Source organism: Arachis hypogaea, chromosome 4, assembly GCF_003086295.3.
Source record: "Arachis hypogaea cultivar Tifrunner chromosome 4, arahy.Tifrunner.gnm2.J5K5, whole genome shotgun sequence".
Taxonomy (NCBI): domain Eukaryota; kingdom Viridiplantae; phylum Streptophyta; class Magnoliopsida; order Fabales; family Fabaceae; genus Arachis; species Arachis hypogaea.
In genome coordinates this window covers 127,374,405-127,391,708 of record NC_092039.1, presented here as the reverse complement: position 1 = coordinate 127,391,708, position 17,304 = coordinate 127,374,405, and the positions used below count along the sequence as shown (strand labels likewise).

Here is a 17,304-nt window from a genome sequence, read left to right as displayed (position 1 = left end):
CATTCTAAAAAGAAGCTTGTGCAATAGAAAATGATATTTGAGGGGTAATTTTGTTCTCCATTATTTTGAATTCAATGGATTTTCAAATTTGCTAAATTGAGCTACTCTCTATTAACAACTTTTTCCCCCTTGAAATGATTAGTCATCTGCCAATTTTGATGGAAGAAATGGAGTAACTGAAAACTTAGCTTTGAGGAAGAAAGAATGAGATTTTTAACTTTCATTTTGTTAGCATATTGTAACTTGTTGAGATTTATAATATATTCCTCTACAACTATATAGAAAGAAAAAAATCAGCATGAGTTTTAATGTTGCTTCTGATGAGGAAAACATATCATTAAATGGAATAGGTGCTGCTGATTGTGTTTTTATTTTATGGTTTATGACTTATGTTTTGTCATATTACGTTAAGAGTATTTATGTTTTAATCGTTGGCTTTGTTCTTTGAACTTTGATCCCTTTTTCAAATTATTTATAGAATGAAGTTACTACTCCTTGCGTGAAGTCATGGGAACATGTACTAGAAATTTTTGCTATGGACATCAAATAGAAGAGGGAGCAAAGGAAAGAGAGGAAGAACTTAGAAAAATTGAGAAATGTACAAAGAACTGGTATTCATATTATTCATCTGCTGATAGGTTGGAGACACATTCTTAAGCTCATGTTGATGTGCAACCATCATTTCAGATGTCATTTGTGTTTGCAACTCTCTACCTAAATCTGAGTGGTTATATATTTAAAGGGATTTATGTTGATTTGATTATAAGAAAATTCAATGATTATACTTTCAAACCAGCTGTGTTAAGTTAAACTTCAATGATTGTACTTTATACTAGTTCCTCGCTGGAATAAATGATGAACAAGTGTTGGGGCCACCGTGGGGAGCTCTCGACAACCGGGGAGAATTCGGGGAGGAATCAAGCGAGAGAACATAAGATGAGAAGACACCACATCCAACTCAAAACCTTAAGGCGTCAAGTTAATGGGTCTCTCATCTTATAAACTCCTCACTCTTCCATGCTTTCTTTGATGTGGGACTAACTTCAACACTCCTCACACTTGCAACACTAACAACAAGTCCAGCTTATGACAAATAGTTGTATGAAAAATAAAAGCATAAAATATTGAAGTTACAAGTATCATTCTATGTAAATCATAAAATAAAAATTTGAGTCCATGGTAAATACTTGTAGCAGCAAGAAAATAGATCTTTATTCCTCGAATTACTAAATTACTAAATTACATAATTCTAAATAAAATAAGATAATTTTAAATTATTTTTTCATCGGTCCTAAAATTTTAGGATAAACCGATTTACATATTCTGTATTACTTGGATAACAGAACACACAGAAGAAATCAACCCATTGACAAAGCTGGCTCCTACCTTAAATCTGTCTTTCTTCAAGGTTTTTCTTTCACTTTCATTACCACGAGCATCAAGATCTTGAACGATCTTCGAAATAGTTGTATAAAAGACAGTTAGATCTTTCTCTACCTTGACAAGCTCATCCACCGTTATAAAATCAGTCTCATCAACCAATTTCAGTGCATAATCAACAGCTTTGTTGATCCTTTCCTTGTCTTCTGCAGATAGCTCTGAAGCAACGGGTTCTTCTTCAATCACATTCCTCATATTGTAAGCAAGATCCTCCAACTTATTCTTTCCTGAAACCATCTGCCTGTATTCTTCATCTTCAGCTTTGTACTTCTCAGCATCTTTCACCATCCTCTCAACTTCTTCCCTCGACAATCTTCCTTTGTTGCTCACTACGGTGACCTTCTTCGTCCACCCCATTGCTATTTCCTCCGCCGATACATGTAGGATACCGTTGGAATCTACTTCAAAGCACACATTAATGTTCGACGCGCCGCGAGGTGCCGGAGGAACTTCCAGATCGAAACTTCCCAGCAAGTTGTTGTTGCTTGCAATTTTCCTCTCGCCCTCGTAGATATGAAACGTGACTATTGTTTGGTTGTCGACGGTTGTTGTAAACCAATCTTGCTTCTTTGTAGGAATCACGGTGTTCCTTGGAATTATAACGTTCATTATTGAACCTCTGACTTCCACGCCAAGGGACAGAGGAGTAACTTCCCAGAGCTTCAGATCTTGAATCTTTTCATTTTTGTCACCGCTCAATTTTGAAGCATGGATTGCAGCGCCATATGCAACAGCCTCATCCGCATTGATGCACTTCTTGCAAAGATCCTTCCCGTCGAAGAAGTCCTTCAACCGCTGCTCCAGTTTCGGAATCCTAGTCGATCCACCTACCAGCACAACCTCATCAACGCTCTGCTTCGCCGTGTTACTATCCGCGAAACACTGATTCACAAGCTCCATGCATCTCTCAAACAGATTCTTGTTGATTTCCTCAAACTTAGCGCGAGTGATTGAGGTATAGAAATCGATTCCCTGATGAAGAGATTCCAGCTCAATGGAAGCTTGAGTTGTTGAAGAGAGAATCCTCTTCGCTCTCTCGCAAGCAACCTTCAACCTGCATATGGCTCTTTTGTTTCCTCTAAGATCGAGCCTTTTCTTTCTCTGAAACTCACTCGCAACGAATTCAACCATTGCGGCATCAAAATCCTGTCCACCGAGATGCGTGTCTCCGCCATGGATCTTGACGGTTATATTTCCTTTGTTGTCAATTGTGAGAAGAGTAAGATCCAACGTACCACCGCCAAAATCAAAGACGAAGACAGTTCTGATACCATGAAAATTATTAGAATAATCTCTAGTGTCGAGGCCGTAAGCAATGGCTGCGGCACTTGGCTCGTTGAGTATGCTCAGTACATTAAGGCCGGCGATCTGGCCGGCATCTTTGGTAGCTTGGCGCTGAGAGTCATTGAAATAAGCCGGAACTGTAATAACCGCATTCGTTACTTGTGTTCCAAGAAATTGCTCTGCGATTTCGCGCATCTTTGCTAAGATCATTGATGAGATTTCCTCAGCAGTCAAAGATTTTTTCTCAGATTTGTGCTCAACTATAATCATTGGAATTTCATCAACATTGGTAACTTGAAATGGCCACAGTTTCATATCATTCTGGACATGGGGTTCACTAAACTTCCTACCAATTAACCTTTTTGAGTCTGTAAGAAAAAAATGAGAACAAAATTAAAACAAGCTCAAAACGTTGAATACAAAACTTATACTCAATTAAATCCAACCATGTTTGTGTACACTAATAATATTTAATGCAGGCAAATAGGATTTTTATTAGAAAATGAAGAGAGTAAAACTCATTGAAATGATACGAAAAAATAAACGCTAATAATAATAATAATAATTATAACACGTTTTCTATGCCTCAACGACCAAGAAGTAAATCCTGATAGCCTTAACATCTCTCTAATAACAAATTGGTAAGCTGCATGCTTAGCTTAATTAGCATGAAAATACTAACAAATTATGTCAATGAAGATCACACTTAATATTTTGACATGGAGGAAAAGATGACGAACGACATACATAAGTAAAAGTTAGAGTAAATATATTTTTTGTGTTCAGCATTTGTGATTTATAAAAAAAAAATTATTAAAATAGTATTTGAAAGTTTACGTCGTTAACAAAAATAATTTTAAAATAAATTAACAACAAATAAATTTTCGAAAGATTTAAAAATGTGATAACAAGAACTAGATATTAAATATATATTCTAAAAAATGACTTTAGAAATCATAGTTTGATGCAATTTTTTTGCGAGTATCATTAGAAAAATAAAATATTTTCATTCTCAAAATTTTATAATTTTATGTCAAGTAAAATTTTTTATTTTTTAATTGTGGATTACTGATTTTTTTTCAAAAATAAAAAAAATATAGAGATCAAATTTTGTTTTAAAATTTTTTGTGTACCTTTTAAATATTTATTTAAATATTGGCAGAAAAATTCAGATTAAATAGATAATATGTTTGCTAAATACGAAGAAAAAAATTACACTTAAAAAAATATAATATTTATTAGTTGCTTTTGTCGCATTTTTAAATCATTCATCGGTTGTTTTGTCAATAACATTTTCTCAGGGTCTTTTTTTATCGTGAATCTTTCGAATATCAAAGAAGTAGTTAACTATTTTAAAAAAATATTTTTAATGTGTAATTTTATTCAATTTTGTTTTTAGTATTTTCGATTTGTGTTAAAATGACCGTTGGATATTAACTCTATCTAAAATATTAAGAACAAAATTAAAAATATTTTAGGATAATTTTACACAAATAAAAAATATTATGAATAAAATTGAGTGAATAAAGATATTAAAAATAAAATAGAATAAATTAACGTTAGATAGGTGTATTTTTTTTAAAAAAAATTACATACGGGATAAAAAACATGCTTTAACTTAAATGTTAATAATAAGTAGGTAGGTTGAGAAATATAGTTACCAAAGACAGTGTTGGTAGGGTTGGCAGCAATTTGATTCTTAGCAGCATCTCCAATCATTCTTTGAGTATCATTGAATGCAACACAAGAAGGTGTTATTCTGTTCCCTTGGTCGTTGGTTATGATCTCCACTCCATCATGGCGCCACACTGCAACACAGGAATACGTTGTTCCCAGGTCTATTCCTATGGCTATTGATGATGCAATTTTTTCTCCCATTCTCTCTTCTTTCGGTGAAATATGAATTGAATCAGAATTAGCCAAGTTACAAGATAAGATAGATGCTTATGTATGTTTATATAGAAAATGCAGAAGACTTTGTAGGTTGACTTCCAAAAAAAAAAAAAAAAGAAAGACTACCCTTAAAGAAATAAATATTTAGGTGTTTGGAATAATATACTTATATGAAAAAAATATTACACTTAGACCACTTGGACCAATTCCAATAAAAAATTAAATGAAATTCTCAAAAATGAAATTTAAAGCTTATTTTATTTAACATGTAGTTTAAGAGATTAATTTCCAATATATTCATTTGGAGAGAAATTTGATTATTTATCATTCAAAGTTAGAAAAAATTACTGATGTTTCTTACACTAATTTTTCACACACCCAAAATAATAATAATAATAATAATAATAATAATAATAATAATAATAATAATAATATTGACAATTCAACATAGTCAGTTGCAAAGGGGGAAGGACAAGGAATGTTTGGAGCGTAGTGTTGTTGTTTTTTTTTTTTTCCCACAAAATAAGAATAAGAGGTACGTAGGGTTATAGATGCATGTACCTGCAGCATGCTTCATTGCAATTTCCATATTGCTTTCTCTCTCGTTCCCACTTGCTTAGTTGCTTCTCTTACAACGACTTATAATAAGGTTTGTTAGGACTTAGGACTTGGGATATGTAATAAATAATCATAATACATTTAACACTCAATAAATAATAGAATAATGTTATGGATCTAAATTTTTTATTAATTAAATTAGTCTAATATAATAAAAATTAATTATAATTAATATTATTTTAAGGTTAATTTTTTTATATGAAAAAATATTAGTATTTTTGTTGAAAATAAAATTATTTAGTGTAATTACAGGTGAGTAAATTTTGCAGTAGAGAGTCAACGCACAGAGTAAATATTGGACACATGTTAACATTTTGGTCAACACACAATACTGTAATACACTAATTCAAATATTAATATTCGTCACATATACACTAAAAACTAGGAATTAAATTAGTTATTTGTATAAAATAAAATTAAAATATAAAATATATATTTAAAAATAAATTAAACACTACATGTATTAATATATAAATACATAATAACAGACTTAGTAGTTAATCGTTTATGTGTACATACATAATATTTTTTATATATAATATATATAAATTTATCAAAAATATTATTTATATATTAAAATTAATTACTATAATCAAATATAATGTATTTTATATCTAAATATATATTTTTAATTTATTTTTAATATATATTTTATATTTTAACAGACATTTTATACTAAAAACTAATAATTTAAATAACTAATTTTAATATACTCCTACCATAGTTAAAAATTTATACATTATTCATACCCTGACCCAATAGTAAAGGCCCAGGTCCAAACAAAAGGCCTAATCCCAAGGATTGAGCCTCACCCAGTACCAACCTTCGTCTTATAAGGTCGGTACGCACCACGACTTGCTCTAAAGAAGTCGGGTACGAGGGCTAGCTGGCAGATAAACGCTCGTTCAAATAAGTAACTGCCCCAATAATCTCTCTAACCACTTCCAAGAGCCATATCTTAACCTCCCTAAGATAAAGGGACGGTTAACACCCTAAAAAGGTGGCACTACTCCAACGGTGGTTATTGGTTCACCACTATAAATACACTGACACCCCTCAGGTATCTCTAGGTTCCAATACATTCTAAACCTGCTTAATCCTTTGCTGACTTAGGCATCGGAGTGTCTTTGCAGGTACCACCCCTTATTCTTTCACGAGCACAAGTCGGACGGAGGCCCCCGAGTTGCAGACCCACTTGAAAGCCTCCTCCTTCATAAGTTTGGGCCAACCAACACCATCTAACACATCAATCTCCGGTTACCCATCGTAACATTGGCGCCATTGCCGGGGACCCAAGAGATCAACCAGTGATGGAGGACAGATCCCCCGAAAAGGGTCATGTGGAGTCAGATTCTAAACAAGAGAATCTGGACACAGGTAATAACGATGCAGACTTGACCCTCCACCAGGGAACCAATGATCAACACAGGGAAGGTACCTCCGGAGTAAAAAATCCGAAGGTGAACTCTTCAGAAGGGCGCGAATCAGAGAAAGAGGGACCGTCCCATGCAACTGAACTCATGGGATTAGTCCACAGTCGCCTGGAACAGTTAGAACAAGAACGGGAGCGATAAAGGGAGACTGAAAAGAACCTAAGAGAGGAGATGGAACGACGAAAAGAGTTAGAAAGAAAACTCTTGAAGTTAGAATCCTCCCTCAAAGGTCGCAACTCCCATGACGAGCAAGAAGAACCACCCCTAGGAAGGGAGGATCCTTTCAGCGAGGACATAATGAGGGCAAAAGTTCCGAGGAACTTCAAAAGCCCCGATATGGACCTCTATGACGGAACCACGGATCCGAAGCATCATTTAAGCAATTTCAAAAGTCGAATGTACCTAGCTGATGCATCCGACGCTACGCGATGCAAAGCTTTCCCGATCACTCTATCGAAAGCGGCGATGAAGTGGTTCGACAGCCTCCCCCCGAGGTCGGTCACCAGTTTCGAAGACCTCTCAAGGAAGTTTTTGATGAGGTTCTCTATCCAGAAAGACAAAGTAAAACATGCACCGAGCCTCCTGGGAATAAAACAGGAGGTCGGAGAATCCTTACGAGCCTATATGGAAAGATTCAACAAAGCATGTTTAGAGATTCAAGACCTGCCCACAGAGGCAGTCATAATGGGGTTAGTCAATGGACTTAGAGAAGGTCCCTTCTCACAATCCATATCTAAAAGACACCCCGTCTCTCTAAGTGATGTACAGGAAAGAGCTGAAAAGTACATCAATATGGAGGAAAATGCTAAGCTGAGAGACCTGAGTTGGCGACCCGGGCACCCTCCCTCAACAAAAGAGAGGGAGAGGAAAACCAAGAAAAAGGAAGAACTCGGTCTCGAGAGGCCAAGAAAATACCACTCTTATACTCCTCTAAAAGTTTCTATAGTGGATGTATACAGAGAGATTTGTAATACTGAAAGGCTGCCGCCCCCTAGACCCATTAAAAATAAAAAAGGGGGGAGCCGTAGCGACTACTGTGAGTACCATAAAATATATGGTCACTCCACAAATGACTGCTATGACCTTAAAAATGTGATAGAAAAGCTGGCTAGAGAAGGTCGGCTTGACAGGTATCTCATAGAAAGGTCGGACAATCATGGAAAGAGAAAGCGAGATGATATGGATAGAAGAGACCCACCACCGCAGACTCCGGAGAGACATATCCATATGATCTCAGGGGGGTTCGTGGGAGGGGGACTCACCAAATCCTCTCGCAAAAGACATCTCAAAAGAGTCTACCAGGTCGGAGAGGAGTCATCCGACCTCCCTACCATTTCATTCACAAAAGAAGATGGGCAAGGAATAATCCCTGGACATGATGATCCAGTAGTAATAACTATGATCCTGGCAAATGCCCATCTCCACAGAACCCTAGTAGACCAAGGAAGCTCAGCGGACATCCTTTTTAAGCCCGCTTTTGACAAACTAGGGTTGGATGAGAAAGAATTAAGAGCCTACCCCGACACCTTATACGGATTAGGGGACACGCCAATAAAACTACTGGGATTTTTACCCCTCCACACCACTTTTGGAAAGGGGAAAAAATCAAAGACTCTGAGTATAGACTTCATAGTCATCGATGTGGGGTCAGCATATAACGCTTTAATCGGCAGAGCTACTCTTAATCGACTCGGAGCAGTGGTATCCACACCCCACCTTTGCATGAAATTTCCGACTTCAGCGGGGATAGCAACAATAAGGGGATATCAAAAGTTGGAAAGGAAATGCTACAATGAAAGCCTAAATCTGAGAGGAAAGGGCAGAGAAGTTCACACAATAGAGCTCGGTGGTGCAAGAGCCAGAGAAGAGCTGCGACCACAACCGGGAGGAAAAACCGAGGAGATACAGGTCGGCAAAGAGGAAGGAAAAATACTCATATAGGAGCCAACCTAGGGGAAACCCTAAAACAAGGGTTAACTAAGCTCCTAAGAGATAACTCCGATCTCTTCGCCTGGAAGGCCTCCGACATGCCTGGGATAGACCCCGAGCTCATGTCCCACAAACTCTCGGTTTATCCGGGATCCCGACCTATACAACAAAGAAGACGCAAGCTCGGCCCAGAACGAGCCCTAATAGTAGAAGAGCAAGTACAGGCGCTCCTGGAAGCTGGCTTCATCAGAGAAGTCAAGTACCCAACATGGCTAGCCAATGTAGTGCTAGTCAAAAAACAAAATGGCAAATGGAGAATGTGTGTCGACTATACCGACTTGAATAAGGCATGTCCCAAGGACCCTTATCCACTGCCAAGTATTGATACCCTAGTGGACTCCAGCTCGGGGTATCAATACTTATCATTCATGGACGCCTACTCGGGATATAATCAAATCCCAATGTATGAGCCAGACCAGGAGAAGACATCATTCATCACACCCAGAGCTAATTTCTGCTACGTGGTCATGCCATTTGGATTGAAAAATGCAGGGGCCACATATCAAAGGTTGATGAATAAGGTGTTCGCCTCTCACCTTGGGAGCCTAATGGAAGTATACGTCGACGACATGTTGGTAAAGACCAAGAAGGAAGTCGACCTCTTGTCAGACCTTTCACAAGTCTTTGACACCATAAGGATGCACGGGATGAGACTAAATCCCGCAAAGTGCGCCTTCGTAGTGGAAGCAGGGAAATTTCTAGGGTTTATGCTAACACAAAGAGGGATCGAAGCCAATCCCAATAAGTGTAGAGCTATCCTGGAAATGAAAAGCCCGACTTGTTTGAGAGAGGTTCAGCAGCTGAATGGCCGACTTGCAGCCCTCTCCAGATTTTTGGCAGGATCAGCACTAAAATCCCTTCCACTGTTCTCCTTATTGAGAAAGGGACGTCAGTTTGAATGGACCCCTGAATGCGAGGAGGCGTTCCAGGAATTCAAAAAATTCTTAAGCCAACCTCCTATTCTGACCCGACCCGTAGCCGGAAAAGACCTCGTCCTATACTTATCTGTAGCAAACAAGGCTGTCTCATCAGCCCTGATAAGAGAAGACGAGGTCGGACAACATCCAGTATATTTCATCAGTAAAGTTCTACAAGGCCCTGAGCTAAGGTACCACAAACTAGAGAAGTTTGCCTACTCCTTAGTAGTAGCCTCACGAAGGCTACGGCCTTACTTTCAAGCTCACACAATAAGAGTCCGTACGAACCAACCCATGAAGCAAATCCTCCAAAAGACGGATGTTGCAGGGAGAATGGTTCAATGGGCAATAGAGCTCTCCGAGTTCAACTTAAGATATGAAACTCGGACGGCGATTAAAGCCCAATGCCTCGCCGACTTCGTTGCAGAATACGCAGGGGATCAGGAGAAAAAACCAACTACATGGAAACTCTATGTAGATGGATCCTCCAACAAAACAGGAAGCGGTGTAGGCATAATATTGGTAGATGAAAGAGGAACCCAGATAGAGGTTTCCCTAAAATTTGAATTCCCAGCTTTAAATAATCAGGCAAAGTATGAAGCCTTGATTACTGGATTGAAGCTGGCAGAAGAAGTCGGTGCCACAAAGGTGATGATATACAGCGAATCACAAGTGGTGACCTCTCAGATAAGCGGAGAGTATCAGGCAAAGGACCCAAATATGAAGAGGTACTTGGAGAAAACTCTGGAGCACCTTGGGCGCTTTGCAGAAATCGAGATTAAACACATAACTCGGGATCTAAACAGCAGAGCGGACGCCCTATCCAAGCTAGCAAGTACCAAGCCAGGAGGAAACAACAGAAGCCTGATCCAAGAAACCCTCCAGGAACCCTCAGTGGTAAAAATAGAAGACAAACAAGAAGTCCTTGAGGTAGTCGGTTTAAACCTCGGATGGATGAACCCCTTGGTCGAATACATGAAATTTGACATCCTTCCAAAAGAGGAAAAAGAGGCCAGGAAAATCCGGAGGGAAGCACAACATTACACTTTGGTGAGAAATATTCTCTACAGAAGGGGGATATCAACACCATTGTTAAAGTGCGTACCGACCTCAAGAACCACCGAGGTGTTAGAGGAAATCCACAGTGGAATCTGCGGAAATCATCTCGGAGCAAGGTCACTAGTCAGGAAAGTAATCCGAGCTGGATTCTACTGGCCGACCTTGCAGAAAGATGCCACAGAATTTGTGAAAAAGTGCCAACCATGTCAGATGCATGCAAATTTCCACGTGGCTCCCCCAGAGGAGCTCATCAGTATCACTTCTCCATGGCCCTTTGCAAAATGGGGAATGGATTTGTTAGGTCCTTTTCCCCAAGCGCCAGGACAAGTCAAATACCTAATCGTGGGAATAGATTACTTCACAAAGTGGATAGAAGCAGAACCATTGGCCACCATCACTGCTCAAAGAAGTCGGAGGTTCCTCTACAAAAATATCATCACAAGATATGGGATACCTTATTCCATTACTACAGACAATGGAACCCAATTCACCGATTCTACCTTCAGAAGTCTAGTAGCCAGTATGAAAATAAAACACCAGTTCACCTCGGTGGAGCACCCGCAAGCTAATGGGCAAGCCGAGGCAGCCAACAAAGTCATACTGGCAGGGCTAAAGAAAAGATTACAAGAGGCAAAAGGAGTCTGGGCTGAAGAGCTCCCACAAGTGCTATGGGCTTACAGGACAACGCCCCAATCCGCCACTGGAGAAACGCCCTTCCGACTAGTCTATGGCGTAGAAGCAATGATACCAATAGAAATCAACGAACAAAGCCCAAGGGTAATTCTCCACGACGAGATCGGGAACATACAGGGGCACAAAGAAGAGCTCGACCTACTTCCCGAAGTACGAGAACAAGCCCAGATAAGAGAAGCAGCGTTGAAACAAAGGATGACTACAAGGTACAACAAAAAAGTCATTCGAAGAACATTTGCCCCGAATGACTTGGTCTTGACCAGAAACGACATTGGAGTCAACAAGTCAGGGGAAGAAAAACTCGCTGCTAATTGAAGGGACCATACAAAGTCAATGAGGTCTTAGGAAAAGGTTATTATAAAGTGACCGACATGAACGGCACCGAATTACCGAGGTCGTGGCATGCTTGTAATATGAAAAGGTACTACAGTTAAAAGCGAACTCTACTCCCTGATGTACTCTTTTCCCAACTTCATGATTTTTTCCCAAAATCAAAGGGTTTTTTCTGGAGAAGGGTTTTTAACGAGGCATCATAGTAGAGGCTAAGGGAAAATAGGCTATTAAAAACCCTTAGTAGCAAGAAGGTACCACCCCAATAAATAAAGATCTTTTTTCATTTTACAAATATCTCTTATAAATTCCTTCTTGTTTTCTCTTTCTTTCTACGAAACGCGCCGACTTAAGCTCGACAAAACGTGAAAATCCCATGAACCGACCTAGATGGTCGTCAGGATAAAACGACAAAGTACAAGTCGGTGTAAAGAGGTTATATAAGTTGATCGTAAGAAACTCGGAAACAATCCGACTCATAAGTCGAAATGAAAACCCGAGTAGAGAAGCTCGGAAACACTTCGACCCGTAAATCGGAATGAAGAACCGAGTAGAAGAAAAACGCATCGCAAAAATAACCTAAGTCATAAGAACTCAATAAAACAAAGTTGAGTATAAGGAATAACAAAAAAGAGATCGAAAAAACCCAGAAAAAAGCTTAAAGGCTGTCCTAAAGTCCTTAAAACAAAAAGGCTCAAAAAACAGACAAGCCAAAGGAAAGGTTTTCAGAAAAAGATCAAGGGGACTTCGAAAAATCAAAATCAGAAAAGCATGCACGCATAAGGTAACTTAAACCCTTATCCAAAAAAGGGTATTTATTTTGTTAAACCCTTATTAAAAAAGGGTATTTTTAAATGTTTTGTTCACGGCCTTAAAAGGCCAAAAGAAATTGTTCAACAAACGTCACCACCAACAAACAGATATAAAAAGTTTAAAAAAGGGGGACCCACAGGCCGGGCCCCCATATAGCCATATAAAGTTATTTTTGCAGAGGAGTAGACGGATCACCACCACCAGAGTCAGGAAGAGCGCCACCAGGACCGGGAAGAGAGGCATCCATAGGAGATGAAGAGGAAGTCGGAGGAACGGTAGAAGAGCTCGGAGCGCCCTTAGGGCGAGGAGGGGACTCAATGATCCTCTGCCCCCGAGTCTTCAATTCTGACTCGGAAAGGATTACGGGGGGCAGGAGGATCCACAATAGCACCATCAATGACGACTTTGTCCGGATCTAAAGGAGAAAGGTCCAAGTCAGGAGCAATGACTCCGACCTGCTCCTTAAAAATCCTCCAAGCCTCCTCGGCGCCATCAGCAATAGAGTCCTCCAACTCGGTATAGGCCTTCCGAGAATTCAACAGATCATTCTTCACAGACACAAGATCTTCAAATAAACTTTGATAGCTGGCCTGCGCTGTTTTCCTCAAGCCCACCTCCATGTTGCATTGGGCTTGCAACTTCCTCTCCTTTTCCCGGAGGTTATCTCTCTCCTCCTTCAACTTGGCGACTTCCTCATTCAACTCCCTCTCATGCTCTTGAAACATAAGAAGCCTCCCTTCCAGCTCTTCGACCCTCGAGGTCATTCCCAAAGAACTGAGTGGAGCCTTCTCAAAAATATCCAAGAGTTTGCCACAAACCCCCGCCGCCTTGAGACTCTCCTTAACCAGAGTGGTAAGGTGGTTTCGAACAGAAACATCATCCATGCTTATGCGAGCATGGGGGTAGATGTTCTTTCGGACGAATGCAAGAACATCCGCCTTAGCCTCGGAAGAGCCAGACTCTAAGGTCTTGCGCTTCTTCTTCTCTGGCTCAGGAAAAGGTCGGGCGGAGGGGGGCGGCTGAGAGGAAATCGAAGAAGAAATCACAATGGGCTGGGAAGGAGTCCCAACGTTCCGAGGAGGAGGAGGAGGAGAGATAATCGCCTTGGCACTACCAGTCCCGGCGCGAGACCTTGCTCTGGCCTCCTGGACTCTCTGATAAGACTCTTGAGCATTTGTCTTCGACATCTCTGAAAAAACAATAGATAATAGATTAAGCCAAGTCGGAAAAGTCAGTCAGACAAGTCGGAAACCTAACAAACAAATGAAAGCTACCTAGCTGTGCCTGGACAAAGGTCAGAGACCCCTGAAAAAACTTTTTAGTGTCCAAATATGGGGCCCTCCCCCACACTTCTCGGAGGAACCCCACAATGGCTGCTTCTACTTCATCCAGGTCGTCCAGACCATATTTCTCGCAGGGGGAGGCCTCCAGCCAGTATAAAGGAAAGCGGGGAGAAAAATTATCATCCAGAAAAAAGGGGTGGTGACCCTCTACAGCTTGCACTTTGAAAAAATAATTTTTGAAGTCATGGAAAGATTCATCAAAAAGGGTAAAAACTCTCCGACCTTGTATGGCTCGGAAAGACACCCACTGTTGCTTATTGTTTAGCCCACTAAAGGGTTTGGTCATATGAAAAAAATAGAAAAAAATCTTCAAAGTGGTCGGGAACTCCAAAGCCTGGCTAATAAATTGATAAATTTTCAAAAAACCCCAAGAGTTGGGGTGAAGCTGAGTAGGGGCAACTCGATAGTGATGCAAAACAGACATCTCGAAATCTGAAAAAGGAAGAAAAATACCCAAACGGGTGATCATACACTCATACATAAAGAAAAAATGAGGGGCCGCCTCATTGGCCCTCCCAAAACAAACCCGGTCTTCTGGACCCGGGACTATCAACTCATACTTTGGCTCGTCCTCCTCAGAAGTACAAATTCTGTGGCGAGTACGAAGGTGGGTGATAAACTCAGTATCGACCAAGGGTTCCTCCCCTAGGACCGTGACATCAACCCACTGAGAAAGAACATCTACGGAAGCCATTTCTTTTCCTAAAAAGGATGACAAAAACCTACAAAGAAAAAGAAAAGGAAAATCAAAAACACGGTCTCTAAAGGGAGGGAATACGGAACTAAAGTCTACAAACCAACCTATCTATCTACAAAATAAAGGCATGCAAATAGAAAAGCATGTTACAGAAAGGGAAAAAACTAACCTTTATCTGAAAATAAGGGTTGGAGGAAGTAAAAGTCTTCGAAACACAAGAGTGCAGCACGAATGAATGAAGAAGAAATTTGAAAAATCGCAGAAACGAAAAAATGAAAGAGAGGGAAAGTATTTATAAACATGCTAGGGGCATAATGGTAAAAATGGGGCAGTCATTAATGAGAATGCACCGTTACCAAGACCGTCAATCCCTACGCACATCCCTAACGGACACGACGCTTGATTAGACATAACTGTCAGAACCAAAAGGACACGGAAAGTCACGTCGGTTTCAGACCATCACGTCGGTCCTCCAACAAGTCGGCTACGATCCCGAGTAGAATACTCGAACCCAAATCTTGGAAAGAAAATTGGGCTCGAGTATGGGCACTGTTCATACCATGGCCCAATAGTAAAGGTCCAGGTCCAAACAAAAGGCCTAATCCCAAGAATTGAGCCTCACCCAATACCAACCTTCGTCTTATGAGGTCGGTACGCACCACGACTTGCTCTAAAGAAGTCGGGTACGAGGGCTAGCTGGCAGATAAACGCTCGTTCAAATGAGTAACTGCCCCAAGAATCTCTCTAACCACTTCCAAGAGCCATATCTTAACCTCCCTAAGATAAAGGGATGGTTAACACCCTAAAAAGGTGGCACTACTCCAACGGTGGTTATTGGTTCACCACTATAAATACACTGACACCCCTCAAGTATCTCTAGGTTCCAATACATTCTAAACCTGCTTAATCCTTTGCTGACTTAGGCATCGGAGTGTCTTTGCAGGTACCACCCCCCATTCTTTCACGAGCACAAGTTGGACGGAGGCCCCCGAGTTGCAGACCTACTTGAAAGCCTCCTACTTCATACATTTGGGCCAACCAACGCCATCTAACCCATCAATCTCCGGTTACCCATCGTAACATACATGTTATCTGAATCATGTCTTCTTCCAGTTCTAAACTTGCTATTGTTTGGATCTGCTGTGTATGTTTCACAATAAACTTCTAAAAGAAATTACAAAGGACAACCACCAAAGAAACAAAAAAACTATCTTGAATGCTTGATACAATAAAACGCTATGTGAATAAACAAAATTAATTTTATAGAAAAATAAAGTTCGATTAATAATATAGTTAACCCCCTAACTTTTTTATTTTTCTTAAACCTGTATCATTATTGGAGATTTTTTTTCAAAACAAGAGATTAATATTTTTAAAATACAATAAATGGAACAAATAATTCAAAATTAAAAGAAATGCAAATAGGAAACTTTTTTTAAATAGAAAATAAAGTTATTAAAAAGATATGAAATAAAATCCATCCTAACATATTTGGTGTCTTCTATGTTGCTTAAATTTTATTCATAAAATTCAAAAATAAAAGGATAAGTCTCACTTTATTCCATCTCTATTTTTAAGAAAATTAAGCACAAGTTCTATAGACACCAAAAAATTAACATACATAATATAAGTAGTAAATTAAATGTTAATAATAAGTAGGTAGGTTGAGAAATATAGTTACCAAAGACAGTGTTGGTAGGGTTGGCAGCAATTTGATTCTTAGCAGCATCTCCAATCATTCTTTGAGTATCATTGAATGCAACACAAGAAGGTGTTATTCTGTTCCCTTGGTCGTTGGTTATGATCTCCACTCGATCATTGCGCCATACTGCAACACACGAGTACGTTGTTCCCAGATCTATTCCTATGGCTACTGATGACGATGCTTTTCCATCTCCCATTCTCTCTTCTTTCAGTGAAATATGACTTGAATCAGAATCAGCCAAGTTACAAGATAAGATAGATGTTTATGTATATGTATATATAGAAAATAGTCAAATACAGAAGACTTATAGGTTGATTTCCCAAAAGAAAAAAAAAAAAAAGACTACCCTCACTGTTATTATAGAAATAAATATTTGTGTTTGGATTTTGGAATATACTTAACAAGTAAGTAGATTTGTTTTTTAAAAATATTTTTTATTGAAATGAAAAATATTACACTACAATCACTTGGACTAATTGCAGCCAAAGAAATACAGAAGACTTTATAGGTTGACTTTCAAAAAAAATAGATGAACAAATTATTTTTATAATAAAATTTAGACAAATTTTTTTGTGTTTATAAATTTAGTGTCCAACTTGTCTTTTATGTTAAGTTTTAAATATTTTAAAAAATATATTTTTATATTTTTAGATTAAATATTAATTTTTATATCTTTTTAATAAATTAGACAATTATATATAAACACCGTAATATATACTTAAAATTTAATCAAATCTTAATTTTTTTTTCTTTAATTAAATTTAGATATCAAATTAAACTAACTTCATCGTCTACCATCACCGTTTTGAAAGAGAAAAAGACTGACACTTTCAATTTTAGCGGGTGCTAGGTGGGGTTCATTGTTTTCTCTACGCTACGTACCGTTGAGTTTACCAAGATGGCAACATTATTGTTTGCCTTCATTGCATGTGACCTTAGTAAACTAAAATATCATCAAGTTAATTAATAATGCAACTGTACTGTGTTAGTTGTGGTTAAAATAACACTAATAATAACTAAAAACAAAATAGTCTACATGTATGAAAAAAATATATAATTGAGGAAACAGTATTATTTGTTCCTTCTCCAA

General features: G+C 38.8%; 2 protein-coding genes across 2 annotated transcripts; both read right to left on the bottom strand.

Annotated features, from left to right (window-relative positions):
• Positions 1-1,187: 1,187 nt before the first annotated feature.
• On the bottom strand, positions 1,188-7,167 carry LOC112744868 (heat shock 70 kDa protein 18-like). The gene is made up of 2 exons (XM_072234129.1): positions 4,386-7,167; positions 1,188-3,092 (listed from the first exon to the last, which is right to left on the bottom strand). Exons 1-2 carry the CDS (start codon positions 4,600-4,602, stop codon positions 1,315-1,317), a joined length of 1,995 nt encoding a protein of 664 aa, XP_072090230.1. The 5' UTR covers positions 4,603-7,167; the 3' UTR covers positions 1,188-1,314.
• Positions 7,168-12,441: 5,274 nt separating this feature from the next.
• LOC140184004 (uncharacterized) lies at positions 12,442-16,685 on the bottom strand. The gene is made up of 2 exons (XM_072234130.1): positions 16,191-16,685; positions 12,442-13,658 (listed from the first exon to the last, which is right to left on the bottom strand). The coding sequence occupies exons 1-2, from the start codon at positions 16,408-16,410 to the stop codon at positions 12,784-12,786; spliced, it is 1,095 nt and encodes a 364-aa protein (XP_072090231.1). The 5' UTR covers positions 16,411-16,685; the 3' UTR covers positions 12,442-12,783.
• Between the last annotated feature and the right edge of the window lie 619 nt (positions 16,686-17,304).